The 18,593-nt window shown below is 40.6% G+C and overlaps 1 protein-coding gene across 2 annotated transcripts in view; it reads left to right on the top strand.

The window, feature by feature from the left end:
• Positions 1–18,593, top strand: part of TMEM117 (transmembrane protein 117) — a 315,506-nt gene that overhangs the window by 136,862 nt on the left and 160,051 nt on the right. For both annotated transcript variants that reach the window (XM_042468102.1, XM_042468103.1), the window contains exon 4: positions 16,964–17,063. In XM_042468102.1, coding sequence (XP_042324036.1) covers positions 16,964–17,063 — 100 coding nt within the window. The remainder of the gene's footprint in view (positions 1–16,963; positions 17,064–18,593) is intronic.

The following is an 18,593-nucleotide window of genomic DNA, read 5'->3' as shown; positions in this document are numbered from 1 at the left end:
AAAGCAATTCATAAGTACTTGGTGGCAAGCTAATTCATGAAATTGTGAGTTCTGACTGTCATTGAAATTTCCTTTTATAAATCACATTATATGTTCTGGTGGTTAAGGAGACCGTTGTCATAAACTCTCACTGCATATGCCATAAGTGTAGTTCATCACATCGGTTCAAGAGTGCATGATAGGATCTGTTATGCAGATTGGAAGTGAAGAAGCCATTCCTCACAAATCTCTCTCAGCAGACTTTTTCTATTCTCCCCCCACTCCATTCCTTTTCTTATTTTTTCTTATTTTTTAAAAAAAGATACAGAGAGAAGATTATAAACTAGTTTAATGTAGGTTGACTTGGTGAAATTATCTAAATTGTATATGGCTACAGTTCATTAGTTTTTAATCCCGTGTCTCCTGAGATGGTCATTTTATAAATTTATATGTATACAGTTCTAATACAAAATCACTTGCTCTTATGCTCTCCAGCCCAGAAGGTACCTACATCTTTCTTTTCCTATTGTTTTGATCTTATTGACACAGTTGTATTATTATTATTATTATTATTATTATTATTAATGTTTATTTATATAGCATCATAAATTTGCATGGCACTTTACAGGCATCATCAAAACATCGTGTAATCTGCCAATGGCATACAATCTAAAAGTCATAAAATATAAACTATACAAAATTAAGCAAGTTATGCAATTAAAATATAAACTGTAAAAACAACGAATACATATAACCAAATGTAAAATTATAAAACAATATTAAAATACAGTTCCAAAGGCTTTAGAAAATAAGAAAGTCTTTAATTTGGATTTAAAACTAGCAAGAGAAGGGAGAGTCTGCAGATGTTCAGGGAGGCAGTTCCAGGAGTATGGTGCAGCAAGTGAAAAAGGACAAAGCCGAACAAAGGAAGAAGAAATCCTTGGCGAGGTAAGAAACCCTGAGCTCCTGGACCACAAATCTGGAACAGGATGGTGAAATGAAATAAGGACTAACAGATAATGGGGAGCCAGGTTGTGTAAAGCTTTAAACGTTAAGAAAAGAAGCTTGTACCAAATCCTAAAAGGAATGAGTAGCCAAGGAGCCTGTCCACATCCTCAGGCTGCACTAATTGAAAGGTATCCATCAATGTTGGACGAGCAGGGGGCAAGGGTACATCCACCAAAACTGTATCAATTCTGGCGTCTAAGTCAGAGCAAATCTGAGTGATTTTATCAGCAAAATGGTGGGCAAATTCTTCACAGTGAGCTGTAGTTTGTCTTACATATTCCTCAGGATTAGATTGTAAGAGATCCCTGACCACTCAAAACAGCCCAGCTGAGCTGTTCTGTGCAGCTCCAATAGTTTTAGTAAAATAAATAAATAAATAAATAAATAAAGTGGCTCATCCTGCCACTTTATTGTGGACAGGTAGCTATGTGAACTGGCTTGCCTCATACTGGTAGCTCCACATACTAAAAGAGAGGGTTTGAAAAGACTTTGGCTATTGACAAATGTAATGCGAGAATAAACCCTTAAATGTTTGCAGTGGAGTAAAAAATAGCCTGAAATCATTTTTTTCTGGTATCACAGCAGATTATTGCAGCCTTACAGACCCATTTGGAGCAATCTATCAGCATGACACTCAGGAAGACAAAAACAGAGGTGGCAGAAGTGTGTACAAATGCCTGTGTTTTCACCTGCATTCTCATGATGATAAACAACATAAGTACATCTTGAAACCTAAACAAATTACTTGCTACCCCAAGCATCACTCCATAACATAATTTGGCTTTATTGTATTAAAATACTGAGGCTCCACAGTCATATTCATACTCACGGGGGAGTATGTTTTTGCACTGTGCACTTGATTCAGTCAAATTCTGAAAAGAATCGGCAGACACCAGATTGAACTGGATCAGGTACAAAATGGTTCATTCTGAATTGCTTTGTACTTAATAAGATACAATAAAAGAAAGCTGGCAAGTATACCTCCATAATGTTGGGAAATCCCAGGGCAGAGAATGAGCTGGATTGCCTACTCACTTGGAAGAAAGAGACAGACACACAAATGTAAGGGTAAACTAAGGCCCACTTTGTTAACTATTTAAACCTGATCTGCAATAGGGCAGCATAGTATGATGTACTCTGAAATAGGTGTCTACCTACTTTCTCTTTAGTATGTCAAAAGTGACCCAGCCAGGCCACAGAGTCAAGCTGATAAACTCAGCTTGCCTCTGGCCAGCCTGCTCCCAGAAATCTGCACTTGCTGACCTCTCCTTTAAGCCCCAAGCCAAAGAGGGGAAAGCCAGTTGAATTCAGGCCTAAAGATTGTTCCCTTCCTAACCCTGAATCCCAGGACCCAAAGGGCAAGTCTTTAGATTCCTTTTTGCCAAAATGTGTCTGTAGGTGCTTACTTACAACTCCACAAACACCTCCTTTCCAGTACTACCCTTCAAAAAGTGACCTCAGGATGCCAATTTTAATTTCCACTTGAACCAATTCAGTTAACCAATAACCACACCACTCACCAATGAGTTTAATAAAAGGCAATTAAACCAAGTCATTTAAAGGAATACCAAAAACCAGTCATGCCATAGGAACCAGGGAGAGTCAGAACAGGATAGGCAAACACACTTTCCCCTCTGTGAAGGACAATTCCTACCTGGCCCCTAAATACAACCACTTGAAGCCTATACCTCCTGGTCCTGTGTGTGGTATAAGGCACGAGGAAAGAGGAGGGAGGGAGGACAGATTGGAGTTTTATACTCACTCACTCCGATCCCTCTCCTCCTACATTGCCATCCAAGTGGGCAGATGGAGACTCCCATCTCCATTGCCACTGCTATGGGTCAGGGGATGTATTTTGGTCATTGTCAGCAAAGGGTGCTCAACAATGGCTCCTTTTCATCCTGGAGAGAAATGACCAGTGGGGTCCCACAGGGTTCTGTTCTGGGCCCAGTGCTATTCAGCATCTTAATGACTTGGATGACAGAATTGGGGGCATACTTATTAAATTTGCAGATGACACCAAATTAGGAGGAGTAGCTAATACCCCAGAGGACAGGATCAAAATTCAAAATGACCTGAATAGACTAGAAAGCTGGGCCAAAGCTAACAAAATGAACTTCAACAGGGAGAAATGTAAGGTACTGCACTTAGGACGGAAAAATGAAATACATAGATATAGGATGGGGGACACCTGGCTGAATGAGACTACATGTGAAAGGGATCTCCGAGTAGCCCACAAGTGGAACATGAGTCAATAGTGCGATGCGCAGCTAAAAAGGCCAATGAGGTTTTAGGCTGCATCAATAGAAGTATAAGTGTCTAGATCAGGGGTAGGCAACCTTTTTGAGCCGGGGGCCGGGTTGCGTGTCCCTCAGACAACTGGGGGGCCGAAGCCAAAAATAAATAATTAAATAATTTTAAAAATTAAATATATAAATAAACCAGGACAAATGTAGGACAAAATTTTCAAATGGAAGACACTTTTTTTAAAAAAAAATGGATGACACGCGAAAAAATTTGCTGATTTTTTAAAATGTTAATATAATTGCATGTTTCGAGGCTTCTATAGACAGTTGCCCCCCCAAAGGCCCCGCGGCAATCGGCGGCAGGACCGGGCTGGGGCCGGTCCCAAGGGCCCTCGCCGGGCCGCATCCGGCCCGCGGGCCGCAGGTTGCCTACCCCTGGTCTAGATCAAGGGAAGTAATAGTTCCACTCTATTCTGCTTTGGTCAGGCCTCAGCTGGAATACTGTGTCCAGTTCTGAGCACCACAGTTTAAAAAGGATGTGGAGAAACTGGAGTGTGTCCAAAGGAGGGCGACTAAAATGGTGAAAGTTCTGGAAACCATGTCCTTTGAGGAATGACTTAGGGAGCTGGGGATGTTTAGCCTGGAGAAGAGCAGGTTAAGAGGTGATATGATAGCCCTGTTTAAATATTTAAAGGGATGTCATATTGAGGAGGGAGCAAGCTTGTTTTCTGCTGCTCCAGAGAACAGGACCCGGAACAATGGATGCAAACTGCAGGAAAAGAGATTCCACCTCTATATTAGGAGGAAATTCCTGACAGTAGGGGCTGTTCGACAGTGGAACACACTCCCTTGGAATGTTGTGGAGTCTCCTTCCTTAGTGGTCTTTAAACAGAGGCTGGATGGCCATTTGTCGGGGATGCTTTGACTGAGAGTTCCTGCATGGCAGAATGGGGTTGGACTGGATGGCCCTTGTGGTCTCTTCCAACTCTATGATTCTATGATTCTAACTTCCACTGAAGTGGGGGAAGAACTCCTAGTAGCATTCTCCAATCACAGTGCTTGTTGGGAGGGTTCTGCTTTGCTCTTTTTAATGTTCTCTTTTAGGAGGAATTTGATGGGGAGCTCTCTAATTTTGTATTTGGAATTTTGTGTTTATAGTTTTCTACCTTCATCCTCCCACTGCCAATCTTCAGTCCTCCATTCCAAACCCTTTCTGGATGTAGTTTCATTGTTCCTTCTATATATATTGTCTAGTAGTAGTAGTACTGCTACTAGTTGTTGTTAAGTTTAGTGAGTCTTTTTTCTTGTCTACATATTATATTTACTAGATATTGGTACAGTGTGCCCATGTCATACGCAGGAGGGACTTACCCAGCTTTCAGCTTATGCTGAAAGCCATGCTGAAAGAAGCCTCGAAGCACCCCGCAAGGGGCAATGGTATGCACTGTGCCGTGGGCACAAGCCCCATTATTTTCAATGAGGCTCAAGCATATGCTGAATTCCCCTTACGTGGGGTGGGGGTGGGGGGCGGAATGGATCCCCTGTGTAAGGCCACTGTACTTCTCCTTTATTCCCAATTCTGCCTCTATTTTCTATTTAGACTGGAGTTTGATAATATTATGAGTTCTTTAGTGATCTTATCCCCCCCCCCCTTTTTTTTAAACTTTTTTATTTGAGGTTCTGGCATTATGAGAGGGAGGCACACACAGGCCTAAATTGAGTTTCTAATTCTAACTAAAGTTAGATCCATTCAATCAGTGGAAACTTGGTAAATCAACATTTGCTTGGGACCAACAATATATAATTTAAAGCAGAATATGCTTCTATGCACATATAAAACACATGCATGGCATCTTGCAAGTGACCATAATTTAGAAATGCAGCACACATAAATGAAGTTCAAATATGTTTAATGCGAATTTAATGGTGATCAGCACAAAAACCTCTGGACCATCTTTTCTGAAATCATTCAGTTTAACCTATCTGAAGGGGCTACCCTGTTTCTAAATTCTGTTACAGTATTTTTAAAGACAAATTTTAAAGGGAGCTGGCACAAAAATCCTTGATGGATCCAAGATGCATCTAAAGTCACTAAAGAATGCATGGCTGGTTTTCTTTTTCAAATCAAATAAATGGACAGCACTAAAATGTGGAATTCCAAAGTTTGCTTCCGATTTGGTTCTCAACATGGTCAAGTTAGGTCCAAAATCAGGCCTATATCCAGATCACCTTATCATGTCCCAAAAGCACAGTCCCAATGTGTGTAAATGAATTCATGCATTTTCATCTGAGTGTCTATGCAGGAGATGTTTAAAATCCTCTCCTATGAACAAGGATAAAAATTGATAGAGACTACTTGGATTGAGTTTAAATCCTTTCAACCACGTCAGTCATAATACTGCAGCACAATGCTAACATAGTGAAAAAGGCAGCAAATCAACTAACACCTCTAATTTAACCAAGTTGCTATTAGCAAGTTAGAGTACATTCAGTTTACGGTCCCATTGCAAACAGTAATCTTCGTACAGTTCTGTCCTTTCAAGAGTTCTTATTATGATCCCTCATTGGCTAGATAAACTATCAATTATACAGGATTCCCCTCCGCATTTGCTCTTAATGATATTAGTGATCTCCAGCTCTGATTGGTTACAGCACATTTCAATACCACCATACCCACTGAGTGATCCCTGAGTGTCAGGAAATATGAAATGGTGGGAAGGCTTCCAAAACACAGAAAGAGGAAGGTGAAAATTTAGAGAAACACACCTGTATAGGCCAAATTAAATCACCAGTTATAATCAGAGTACACCCACTGAAATCAATGGGATTTACCATTTATCAATTGATTCAATGAGTCTAGTTTGTACTAACAATTATATTAATACCAGAGGTCTATGGTTCTCCCACTACCTGCCCCACTTAGAGCTGTTCCCTTCTTTCATCATTACCCTTGGGCCCAAAAAAGAGAAAGAATATGAAGAACAATCTGCCCAGCATCTTAATGTAACTTTAAAAGGAAGGAAATAACTTTGTGTTCCAACTAATACAGAATTGAACAATCTTAGCACGTTAAATAAATAATAAATAAAATTTTTATTTATACCCCGCCCTTCCAACGATCAGGGCGGCTTACAAAACAATTAAAAACACACACAATCCATATTATCAATACAAAAACCATACAAATACATCAAGTACATCAAAAATAACAGGAGAAAAAGCCCCATAGCCCCCTCTTGGCCACGGAAGAGGAGGAGGCCCACAGGATATTACTCAGGGCCTCCCGTCCTCTCTGTTGGCCAAGAGGTTGGGCCTATGGGGCGTTCTGTATAAGACAGGATATATAGAAATAAACACTAGTCTTTAAAAGAACTTTAGTAGATCATAAAAAGCAAAGATATAATACTAAACACTAAAGTAAGGCATATCTAAACCATCATATTTCCCATCAGCACATATGGATGCGAGAGCTGGACAGTGATCAAAGCTAACAGAAAAAAGATGAACCCATTTGAGATGTAGCATTGTAGAAGAGTGCTAATACTGTGAATGTCCAAGAAGACAAACAAATGAGTATTGGAACAGGTCAGGCCTGAACTTTCCCTAGAAGCCAGAATGACCAAACTGAGGCTGTTGTATTTCATCCACATCATGAGAAGGCATGACTCACTAGAAAAGACAATAATGCTTGGAAAGGTAGGGGGTAGGAGAAAAAAAGGTAGACTACATATGAGATAGACAATCAAGAAGGCTATGCCAGGAGCCTAAGGAAACTATGCATAATGGCTGAGAACAGGAGGTGTCTTCATTCACAAGGTCACTTAACAACAACCTTAAAAGCAAAGAGAACATACAAAGTAGCATCTATGCCTTCTATATTTCCAGAAAAGAAGAAACATTTCTCAGGGTACATTTTTTGTTTTAAAATGTTGGTGTGAAAGAACCCAAATTAGTACTATTAAAGTTCAGGCAAATGTATGTTAAATTAACATATAATTCAGAGTAGTGGTTGATGTTCATTTGACAACTCACACATTGATTGAGCCAGCTACACAGTCCCTTATTTTATTCAGCATGGATCAAAGTGAACACTTTGGAACTGTTTCCTCTTTTGTCCCCAGTGACTAGAATAGACAAAACATATTATTAATTAAACAGGTTCAGCAGCTAGTAGAGATGTACTGGGAAGGCATAAGACTGTCTGAGATACATTTAGATATTGAAAACTGCATGTGTGCATGTATTTGCACTCACACACACGGAAAGGGAATACATTTTATTAGCATTACTAATTAATGAGTTGGTTAATTAAAATGGGGATTTTTGTTTTACAGTCTTGCCCTAAAGGTATTTTTATATGCACAGTATTGTCTGTGTTAGCTAAAATGGGAGTGTGAAAGAGGGACATAAATATACACAAAGGCCAATTTTTGTGCTTGGCTGTTAGCCACTTCACTCTGAAGGCTTTCTGTTTCAGAAGCACTGAGTCGGAGGTTTTAGTGGCCAGGTTCTGCTTATCTTATGGGGTGAAAGACCAAGGTTGGATTCTGATATCAGTACATACAACTGGGATGGTGGTTGTACAGTACATCTTTCTTCCTATGGCAGTCCCTAATAATAGTACACCAAGGAGACTCTGCTGAGTAAGGAGAGATGTTGTGTGGGATTGAAGAAGAGATCTCTGGAAATGGGGTGGAGGTAGAGTCTAAAAACAGGGACATTCCATCAACAGAAGGCAGACCTTGGGTCTAGACTTGTACACATCATCTGGGCGAAATGCCCCAACTCCACTCCCAGGCCAGCCTTAATGGTGACAGTCTAAGTGACAGGAAAGGGCAACTAGTAGCCCTACAGATGTTGTTGGATTGCACTCACATCAACCCTCATTACTCACTGACTCACCAATATCTAGAGGGCCACATGTTGCCTGCCCTTGCCCTCAGTCAAACATTCTTTCACCATCTCCTAAACCTAAGCTAAAAAAACAAGGTCACCTGAGGTCCATATCACAGCTTCTTTCTCCATCCCTTGTTTGGATTGATCTAGGACTGGTTTTGTGCAATGTTGGATTGTGGTGCCTCCCTTTTCTTTTTGTAATCCTGTTTGTCTTCAGCCATCAACGTCCCAGCAACTATCTGAACTGGGGTCATACATTACATAGGCCATGTTCATAGTCTGTATTTTGTAACTATGAATCCATAGCTAATTTGCAGAAATGCAGCAAAATCTTGTGTTTTTTTGTGTGGGTTTATCAGGCTATGTGGCCATGTTCTAGAAGATTTTCTTCCTGATGGTTCACCAGCATCTGTAGCTGGCATCTTCAGAGAATGTTTGCCTGGAAAAAGTGGGTCTATATATACTGTGTGAACTTGGGAATGCAGGAGTGATTTGCATGTGTATTGTTCTGTGCAGATGGCAGGCCCAGCACAGAACAATACACATGCAAATCACTCATGCATTCCCAGGCTCACACAGTATATATAGACCCACTTTTTACAGGCAAACATTCTCTGAAGATGCCAGCCACAGATGCTGGCGAAACGTCAGGAAGAAAATCTTCTAGAACATAGCCACATCGCCCGAAAAACCAACAAAAAACTATGGATGCCGGCCATGAAAGCCTTCAACTTCATGCAGCAAAATCTTGTTAGTGAATTGTGAAGATATGTATCCAGCACTGGCAAAAGTAGTCCAATGTACATCAGGCACTTCTGATTCGCATCAGGCACTTCTGGTGCACACCAGCCACTTGAGTTCTCTCGTTTGCTCTAGCACTTTCTAGCTTGTGTCTGAATGCTCAGACCATGGCCCATTAGTGACTCCATTGCTACCATTGTGCAATGGATGCCCATACATTGCAACATACTTACCTGGCAGGGGAGACACCATGATCATAAATATGGGCATTGCAATTTTCCACATATGTACAGCCATTTATGTACACATAATACCATAGTGAGTCCCAGCCATAGTTTCTTGCATCCTGAATTTCAGTGTCAAGTGGCATTGCTGTATTTCCTTAAGCTGGTCTCAAAACTGGTGTCTTTCCCCCAGCTCCATATATATTATTAGACAGTAAGGCATTAAGACTCTGCCAGAAAACTGAAGGTCATAATAATGCATATTTAATTTTCTACTGTGTCCCCGTTTATCCTCCCTTTAGTCTCCATGGAGACACAGCATTTGTAATAGTGACTGGTACTTCTCTTCTACTTCAAAATAAAACACCCCAGTTACTCCACTCCAAATGTAAGCCTAGGAGAAGAGCATAGGAAAGTTATTTTTGGATGACATATTCCAGCATATCCTAGATAGCATGGTCTTAGTGAATGAGATATTTTGGGAACTGTTGTTCAAAAAAGTAACTTCTCTCCAAGCTCTGCCTAATACTATGGCATGTGTGCTAGATCTGATTGTTGGGGGAACTTCATTACTGGTATGTTCACTGGAGGCTTTCATTCAATCCAGGATCTCATGTGTATTTTCAGGAGCTGGAATCTAACTGTTAGAACTTTGACAGCACTAAATGAATATGGGCAAACATTTTGATACATTTGTACACCAGAAGAATCATAATGGACTATTACTTCAATTATCTGCTACTCTGGATATGTCTAGAATGTAGAGTCTATGTATTTACCTTCCATAGACAAGCTGCAAAACTATGCTTACCATCAAACTAAATGAAATTGTTGCTTTGGTGATCCCTTCCATTAGGAGAGAAAGGAAATTGTTCTGTGGAATTGTTTTTCTCTTCATTTTTGATGAAGGAAGTAAAGCTTCATTACTCTGTGTTCTAAAGATTAGGTTTTATTCTATGCAACAGAAAGGAACGTTGTCTATGCCACTGAAACATATTATAGTATAAGTTGGATAAAGCTGGAATGGAGTGCCATTTGGTCCCATTATTCTAATTATTAGGCTAAATTGGAGCTCAGTTCCATTTGATATTTTCCCAGACTACGAAACAGGGCTAATTTTTATGCAACAGGTCCCCAGGTTCTAAGCAGTATCTTTCCTCTTATATAAGAGAAGAAAGGAAGAAGTTTGCAAGTGGATGGGGAGATCCAATGGACCACATCTACCAAAAGTAGGGGTCGTCATCCTTGCTCTAAGGGGTCCTCGAGTTTAATAGAAACAAACCTTTGGTGCATGGTTCTATCAAATCTGAGAAGCATTAAATTACAAGGAAACTGGGATAAATCTTTCTCCAGCATTTTTCTGTCTAACGAGGCTTTACCTTTCTTTCAACAAAATGCAAATAGCTAAAATAAGGATTTCATAGTCAATCCTGTGTGTGTATCTGAATGATGCCATAATTTGGCTACATGGATGGTGTCTCAAACATTGGAAGTTTCCACATACAATTCAATTATCTAAAGACTATATGCAAATACCCATTACCTGTTTGCCAGAATATATGTGTATCACCTAAAGCTAAATCACTGTGGGTTGGCTGATAGTAACAGACCATCTGTTAATGAAAATGTGTTGTTGCTAGAATCATAGAATTGGAATAGACCACAAGGGCCATCCAGTCCAACCCCCTACCATGCAGGAAGACACAATCAAAGCATTCCCGACATATGGCCATCCAGCCTCTGTTTATATATCTCCAAAGAAGGAGTCTCCCCCACACTCCAAGGGAGTGTGTTCTACTGTCAAACGGCTCTTACTGTCAGGAAGTTCCTCCTGATGTTATGGGGTTGTGTACCTTTAAGTCGTTTCTGACATGGCAATCCTAGGACAAATCAATCATGGGGTTTTCTTGGCAAGATTTGTTCAGAGGAGGTTTGCCATTGCCTTCCCTGAGACTGAAAGCATGTGATTTGCCTAAGGTCAAGTGGATTTCATGGCTGAGCTGGAAACTGAACTTTTATCTCCCAGTCTGAAACTCACACCACTACCCCACACTGGCTCTCAGTAATGAAAATACTTTACTTCAGACCAAGACCACAGGGGAAGAAAGAGATCCCAGATGGTGGGGAATGGGGGAAAAGAAGGCACCATGCTGCTGGTGCTATGGGCAAAAAGCACTAGGAAAAAGGAGGAGCAGGTTTGAGGAACTGTGTTGTTTGGATTTTGGTGGATACAAGAGGAGGATTTTAAAATGGGAAGGATAAAGGAAGATTTGAAGGCTTGTTTTTAATCTTGAAAAAAAATCATATTCTGACTAATTAAGCAGGACTGGCCTTGGAGAGGTGGTGAGTTTTATATATTTTCTCTTGACATGAAGGGAATGCCAAACAAAGCTGATAATTTGGCAAGTGTATTCTTTGCAGTAAACTGGGGGGCTGGGGGAGGGGAGAGGAAACAATAAGTACCTATAATCTGAAGGGTTATGGGTACTTATAGATACCCTAAAGGCACCGCACCAGATCCCATCTGATCTTGGAAGCCAAGCAGGGTCAGGACTAGTTAGTACCTGGATGGAAGACTGCCAATGAATGTCAGGTGCTGTAGGCTATATTTCAGAGGAAGGAACTGGCAGAACCATGTCTGAGGAGGTTATCACACAATACCTCTACAGTACAGCAATTGCATTTTTGGAGCACACAGAAACATAGCAGTATTGAAGCATTTTTTATCACACTTCTGTTTCAGTACCAGTATGGTGCTGCACTCTATGGTTCACCAGTGTTCATACTGTCCCCTTTCTGTTTCTTCCTCATTTTACTGCAGATTGGTATGGGGGGGAAGAGAGATCAGTGGCTAGAGGCAGTGGGCAGGAGAGACGAACAACCAATCCTAGCTGCCAACACTTTTTGAACATCATACAGTAGCCAGTTTGAAGGAAGTGTTGGCAGGTGGAATCACTGCAAGGGGGAGGGGGAGAAGAGCAGGGGAGCAGAATCATGGCAACTCACACTGTTTAACTGCCTGGGAAATGGAACTACTGCAGAAGGGACTTACTGTACCAAGCCAGTCATGGAAATATAGTGAGACTGAGAGTCTATTGATGGGTTTTGCCCCTCAACAAAAAGGTATACAACTGTAACAAGGCAAGGCATTGGATGGCCTTCCCTTATCTGATGCCTTCCCATCACTACCATACTGGCTGGACATGAGAGGCATGCTGCTGAATACAAGTGGAGGTCATTGGCTTAGGGCAGAATCTGGGCTGTATTCCAACATTAGCCATTCTGCATTTATTTGAATTGTATCCACACAGGGAAGATTCAGGAACAATATATTTTCTTAGCGTCCCACCATCTTCTAGAAAAGGTGTTTTCCCTTTTGTAAGGTCGAGTTAAAGCTGGTTGTTAACTTACATATTATCATCATTGTAATTAATTCATTTTCTTTTGGGTCAATGATATGAACAAATGCAACAAGTGGCAAGTGCTTCTAGTTAGTCTCCTGTGAAAAGTGGTATTTTGCACAGTTCTTTCCAGATACAAGCTTGTATTATTTGGTTGGTCACAGGTCAGGTATCTCTATTTCAAAGTCTGACCTAAACGACTTCATTTTCACAGCAGTTATTCAAATGGCAGAACCATTATATGAAGGTCAAGCCATAAGAGTTAGTTTTTTTCTTCCTTTATGCAGGCTTTCAGTTCAAGGTTCTATGCTATTTGCTGCATGGAAGATGGATTTTCTTGTGACATGGTTCTTTATTTCTTTGGTTACATCTCATTATTCCTTCCTGCAGCCAACAACAACTTGAATGGGGTCAGTTTTAATCAGGGAAGTGATGCAAGGGGAATAATTAATTCTTCCTCCCACAGATTGTCAGTCTCATAGTTTAAAAAAAAAACTATGAAAAAGATGTTGGCAGATCTCATTGCTGAGATCCATGTTTAGTTAGTGGGTCCTGTTGAAGTCAGTACAGAGATCAGAGCTCTGCCTCCATGTCTAATTTCACTACTCAGATTGAAAACACACTCATAGAGTTGGAAAGGCCAGGTAATCCAGACACCTGCTAGCACTGTGATCCCTAAAGCATCCCTGAGAGGTGGCCATCTAAGAGCTGTCTAAAATCTCCTATAAGGAAGTTCCACCAAACTCTGAAATAGACTATTCAGTGATGTCATTAAGGGTGTGCAGGGGTGTGGACGGCACCAGATGACATCTTAAGGAGGGGTGACACCACTGTCCCTCATACATCTGTATTTTGGCAGAAACAGGCTGTGGCATTTACTTCTATCGCTTTAAAATGTTGAAGAGATGGTGTGAGTGGGGTGAGGGTCAGTAGGAGGAGAAAGAAAATGCCCCAGTTTTTTTAATTAAAAATAAAATTTCAAATTTTTAAATTTTAATTTAAAAAATTCTTTATAAACCTCACATTTTACCAAATTTTCACTTTAATCTCATGAAACTATGTATATGTACACACATTTATTCTGTGCATGTGATATTATAATATAAAGATAATTTTAATTTTGGCATTTGTTTATGTCACAACTATTATCATTAGATTCCGTGATACAGCTGGCTCTCCTTATCCATGGATTCAAGCATCCACAGCTTGAAAATATCTAAAAATATATATAAGTTGTACTAAGCAAACCTTGTTTTTGCCATTTTATATAAGGGACACCATTTTACTATGCCACTGTATTTAATGGGACTTGAGCATCCATGGATTTTGGTACCTATAGGGGGTCCTCTAAGCAAACCCCAGTGGATACCAAGGGCCCACTGCATATGGGAATTACGATTTATGAGTAAATTAGTACAAAAACATTACTAAGGATTCTATATGCATGTAGTATGGGAGGAGGTCAATGAGAGGGTGTTACTACACAAGGTGACACCAGCCGTAGTGATGCCACCAAGACTATTCCATGGTTGAACAGCCGTTACCATCACAAAGTTCTTCTTAATGTTTAGTCAGAATCTTTTTTCTTTTAATTAGAAACCATTGGATTGGATTCTTTCCTGCAAAGCAACAGTAAACAAGCTTGCTCAATTTTTTACCTAATAGTCCTTTAGATTAACTAATAATAGAGGGCTATTATTCCACTTCTTAATCTTCTCTTCTCATGCAAGCTTTTCTCATTTGATTTTATTTCTAAACTCTTTACCATCTAGGTTATCTTTCTATAGATATTTTCTCAAACCGTGGTGCCCATAAATGGGCACAGTATTGCATGTGAATTGTGGCAGGAGAAAGTGATTCTGTTATATACTCATTCTGGACAATTTAGTTCTGTTGATGCAACCTACAATTGTATCAGCCTTTGTTGCTGCCACATCATATTGTTGACTCATCTTACGTTTGTGGCCTGTGAAGACCCTTAGATCCTCTTTTCATGTGCTCCTGCCAAGCCAGGCATCACCTGATTCAAGTATTTGATCTCCCTCCAGATATTTATTTATTCATTTTGTTAGTACTGTATTACCTCAGTTCCTCAGCCTGTTAAAGTCATTGTGAATCCTGGGAGCTTTTCATGTGGTGAAAATAATCCGGGATGAATTCAGGTTGAATCCCTGTTGTTCACCCCCCCCCATGCACCCGAATCAGTTTGGGGGGGGGCTACCAAAAACCCCACATAACCCATGATAATCAATATTGACTTTTTTTCAGAGTTTTTAAAATGATTTGTGTTGTCAGCAGTGTTGGGATCCGCTGGGACTAAGGGGAGACTAAGGGCCAAGAACAGGGTGATTGTTTGGCTGCTTGGATCCCAGGGATCATCACAAGTATGAATAATGATTTAAAGAAACCCAGATTAAACACAGCATACCTTGAATGCAGTTCAAATACTTTCACGTTGGAGACTCCTGGCCGGGGGAGGGGGGGATGAGGCTCCTCCTAGCTGACTTTCCCTTTTTCCTTCTACACCCATTGCTATGGGCTGCCTTCCCACAGCTTCCTGGGGAGAAAGCAGCATCCCGCCCCAGACCATGGAGGCCAAGCCCAGGACTGTCAATGGGAGATTCCCCACCCTGCCTAGCTGCTGGCTCCTACTAAAATCCCAAAGAGATGCAGATCGATGCTATTTCACAGTGTGAATAACAAAGCCAGAATGTGTGAGTGAGTTATTCACATCATTCTGGTACAAAAAACCGACATGTGAATGACACCCCCCCCCCCCGATCCTGTCTTCGAAGGCATTTTGTCTTCTATGATTTCAATGATTTCCAGTTTGAAAATCTGAAGAATATGCCCTCTGTGCTGTTGTCCAAGTAATGTCTAAACATGTTGAAGGAAATCAGGCAGAACCTTGGAGCACTTCACTTCCAACTTCTGTCAGGGATGATAGGGAGCCATCAGTAAATACTCTTTGGTTATACAAATCCACCTAACAGCAGTATTGTTTACCACACATTTTACAAGCTGGTCTGCAAAAATATCATGAGATACCTTGTCAAAGACTTAGTGAAATCAAGATATATCTAGAGAATTATCCCAGAATAGCTTCTACAGGTTATATCATTGGAAAGCCAACATGGGTTCTACAATTGCTATGTATTGGGATGACTCTAGCACAAAAAAGAAATCACAACAGTTGTATAGTTAGAATACCAAAGCAGTATGTGTGAGATACAACCCTAAGATGACCCTATTTCTGATTCCTACTTTTCTCCTCACTTTGGTTTAGTCCTAAATCACTATGTTCATGTGAATAGTGTCCAGCTGCAAGCTGACTCACTGACCTTGCTTCTCTTGTTGTGTGTGTTGTTTGCCTGCAGATCTAACCCTAACATGAACCTATCACAGAGTTTTCTTGGCAAGTTTCTTCAGAGGGCATTTACCATTGCCATCCTCTGAGGCTGAGAGACTGTGACTTGCCCAAGGTCACCACTCAAACCACTACACCATGTTGAGTCTTCGATCCTATTGTTAGTCCAAACTAAAGTAGATCCAATGTGATCTATTTATATGTTGCCTCCCAATTCAGCACATTTAGTGGGGATAAACCATTAGGATCCATGCCTTTGCCTTTTCACTAGAAAAAAGTATCATTGTATCTGTGTCAGAGGCTGTGCTCAGGGCCAGCCCCAACACTAGGGGCAGAGTGAGGAAATCACTGGCAGCTGATGTTGGAGAAGGGCACTGCATACCACATGGATTGTGCCACAGCTTCTAAGCCAGCCTGCTTCCTTCAGATATGGGAGAGTATGTTGTCTCATCACTCCTGTTGAAGGAAGAGTCAGCTGCCAAGCCATTTAGCTTTTTTATATGGCATGAGACTGGGGATGCCATTTTCTTTGCATCAGGTACCCAAATATGTTAGACTTGCCCTGGCTCTATGCTGCTTTGAGTTCTCTGATGAAAGAAAATCTGGGTATAAATGCAGCATGTAATCAGACATCAGGAGCCTTTTTAAACTATACAATTATAGTGCTACGATTCCACTTTAACTGCCAACATTCCTTCCTGTGGAATCTTGGCATATGCAGTTTAGGGAGGGCTCTATAAAACTATCTTCAAGAGAGCTCTCTTGTCTCACCAAAGCCTAGGATTCCATAGGATGCAGTCATGGCTAAAGTGGAACCATAGTGCTACAATTGTGTAGTGTGAAAGGGTCCCAGAGTTGGGAACACATGACTTTCCAAATATTGTTGGAGAGCCCTTTATCACTGGATAAGGTTGCAGGAATTTGTGGTCCAACAACATATGTTGGGCCATATGAGTCGCACCCTGATCTAAACTATAAAAGAAAAACAGAGCTGATGCTGACAGCTGACATGCCCCCCTCCCCCCATGTCAGAAAAGCCAAATCATCTATAATTCTGCAGTAAATGACTGTAACTCACAGTATATGTGCTTGCATTTACAGGGCATACATTGTAACAGACTTCATGGGCATCAGAAATGAAAGTTTTATGAAGGTAGCAGCAGTGGGGACTTGGATGGGAGACTTTGTCACAGCTTGGATGGTAAGAGACTTTGTTTCTTTTATAAAAAACCAAACTGAAAGTTAAATTAGAAAAGTGTAATTGGCGACTGAAATCCAAAATAGCCTGAAGGCCTAGAAAAGCACAATTCAGATGAAATAAGCCCCAAGGTAATAGTGGCATGATGGATAACAGCTGGATACCTTCCTGTGGTGGAAATACAAAGCTGAAATAGTTAGAATGACTAAGGTGCTGAATGGTTCCCTTGATGTCAATAGAAGTCTTGAAGAGGAATCTAGAAGCCTGTTTCAGTTTGGTTGTGAAAGTGAATAATAAAAAGGCAGTGAATGTTTTCAGGGATTAGGTTTTTTAAAAATGTGTGGAAGGTGAAAGGGGTGTAATGCAATCATCTTTCTGTAATTCATAGCTCCAGTTACATTTGGGTGTTGCATACCCTCTAGTTGTCTGGATTAGGCAGGGACAGTCTCGATCAATACTCTGTCTCATTTTTGAGCAGCTTTTAAAATTGTCCTAGTTTCTCTTTCCTCCTCCCACTTTCCCCCCTTTCCCTCAGCTTAATTTCAGTTGCAGAAAACTGAGTGCTAAAGTAGTTTGCACTGAATGTAATCTGCAGAAGGAAAAGGAAAGGAGGGGTAGAGTCTTACCATTCCTAGTGTCATCAGACCAAAGCAAACTGCTAAACCATCTTCTAGCTTGTGTGTCCTTCCTCATTAATACCTTTTGCTATCTGGACCACACTCTGACATTTCTTGGCCATGTGTGTCCTAGTTTTCATCTGTGAAATGTTGGAGAATATCTGATTCCCATATCTATTTTAGAACATGCTTTCTGCCTTGAGGATATATCCACACTGCAGAATTAAAGCAGTTTGATACTACTTTTAACTGTCCTGATTCTATCCTACAGAATCTTGGGATTTGTAGTTGATGAGGGAACAGACAGGCCAGTCTGAATACCTTACCATATTACCAGTGCCAGGATTTATAGGACAGTCATGAAAGTCAAAGTGGTGTCAAACTGCTTTAATTCTGCAAAGTGGATACACCCTGAATAGCACAAAAAGCATTAGATCAAGGGACGTGAGCAATAGACTATTGTACTCCAAGTCCCATCAGTTTGAGACTATCGTACCCCAATTCCCCTCAGTAGGCTGGCAGATTCTCATGTGCTTTGTGTTACAATAACAGTAGGAAGGCCCCAGGTTCTCCAGCTCTGCTTTAGCTCAAATTCAGTAGACAGTTCAATGTTGTCATCTTAGTTCATTTTTCTTCTTTGATTCTATGGCATTTTTCTCTGAATACATTTTATCAGTTTTCGTTAGGTGCTTTGAGCTATGGAAAATCAGCATAAAAATAATGTAAATAAGTAAATATGTAAAATTTGTGTCATGCCTTTATTACTTTCTGCAACCTACTTTTGAAGGCATTACCAGATATATATATTTGCATTGCTTTGTCTGAGATGATTCTTGCTAAAGCCACTTCATTTATACAATCGATGCTTCTAACTGCCCTTTGGGACTGTTGTGCCCCTAATATTAAAATATAAGCA

This window comes from Sceloporus undulatus, chromosome 5 (assembly GCF_019175285.1).
Source record: "Sceloporus undulatus isolate JIND9_A2432 ecotype Alabama chromosome 5, SceUnd_v1.1, whole genome shotgun sequence".
Lineage (NCBI taxonomy): Eukaryota > Metazoa > Chordata > Lepidosauria > Squamata > Phrynosomatidae > Sceloporus > Sceloporus undulatus.
The sequence above is the reverse complement of the archived record's forward strand: the minus strand, read 5'-3'. Positions and strand labels throughout refer to the sequence as shown.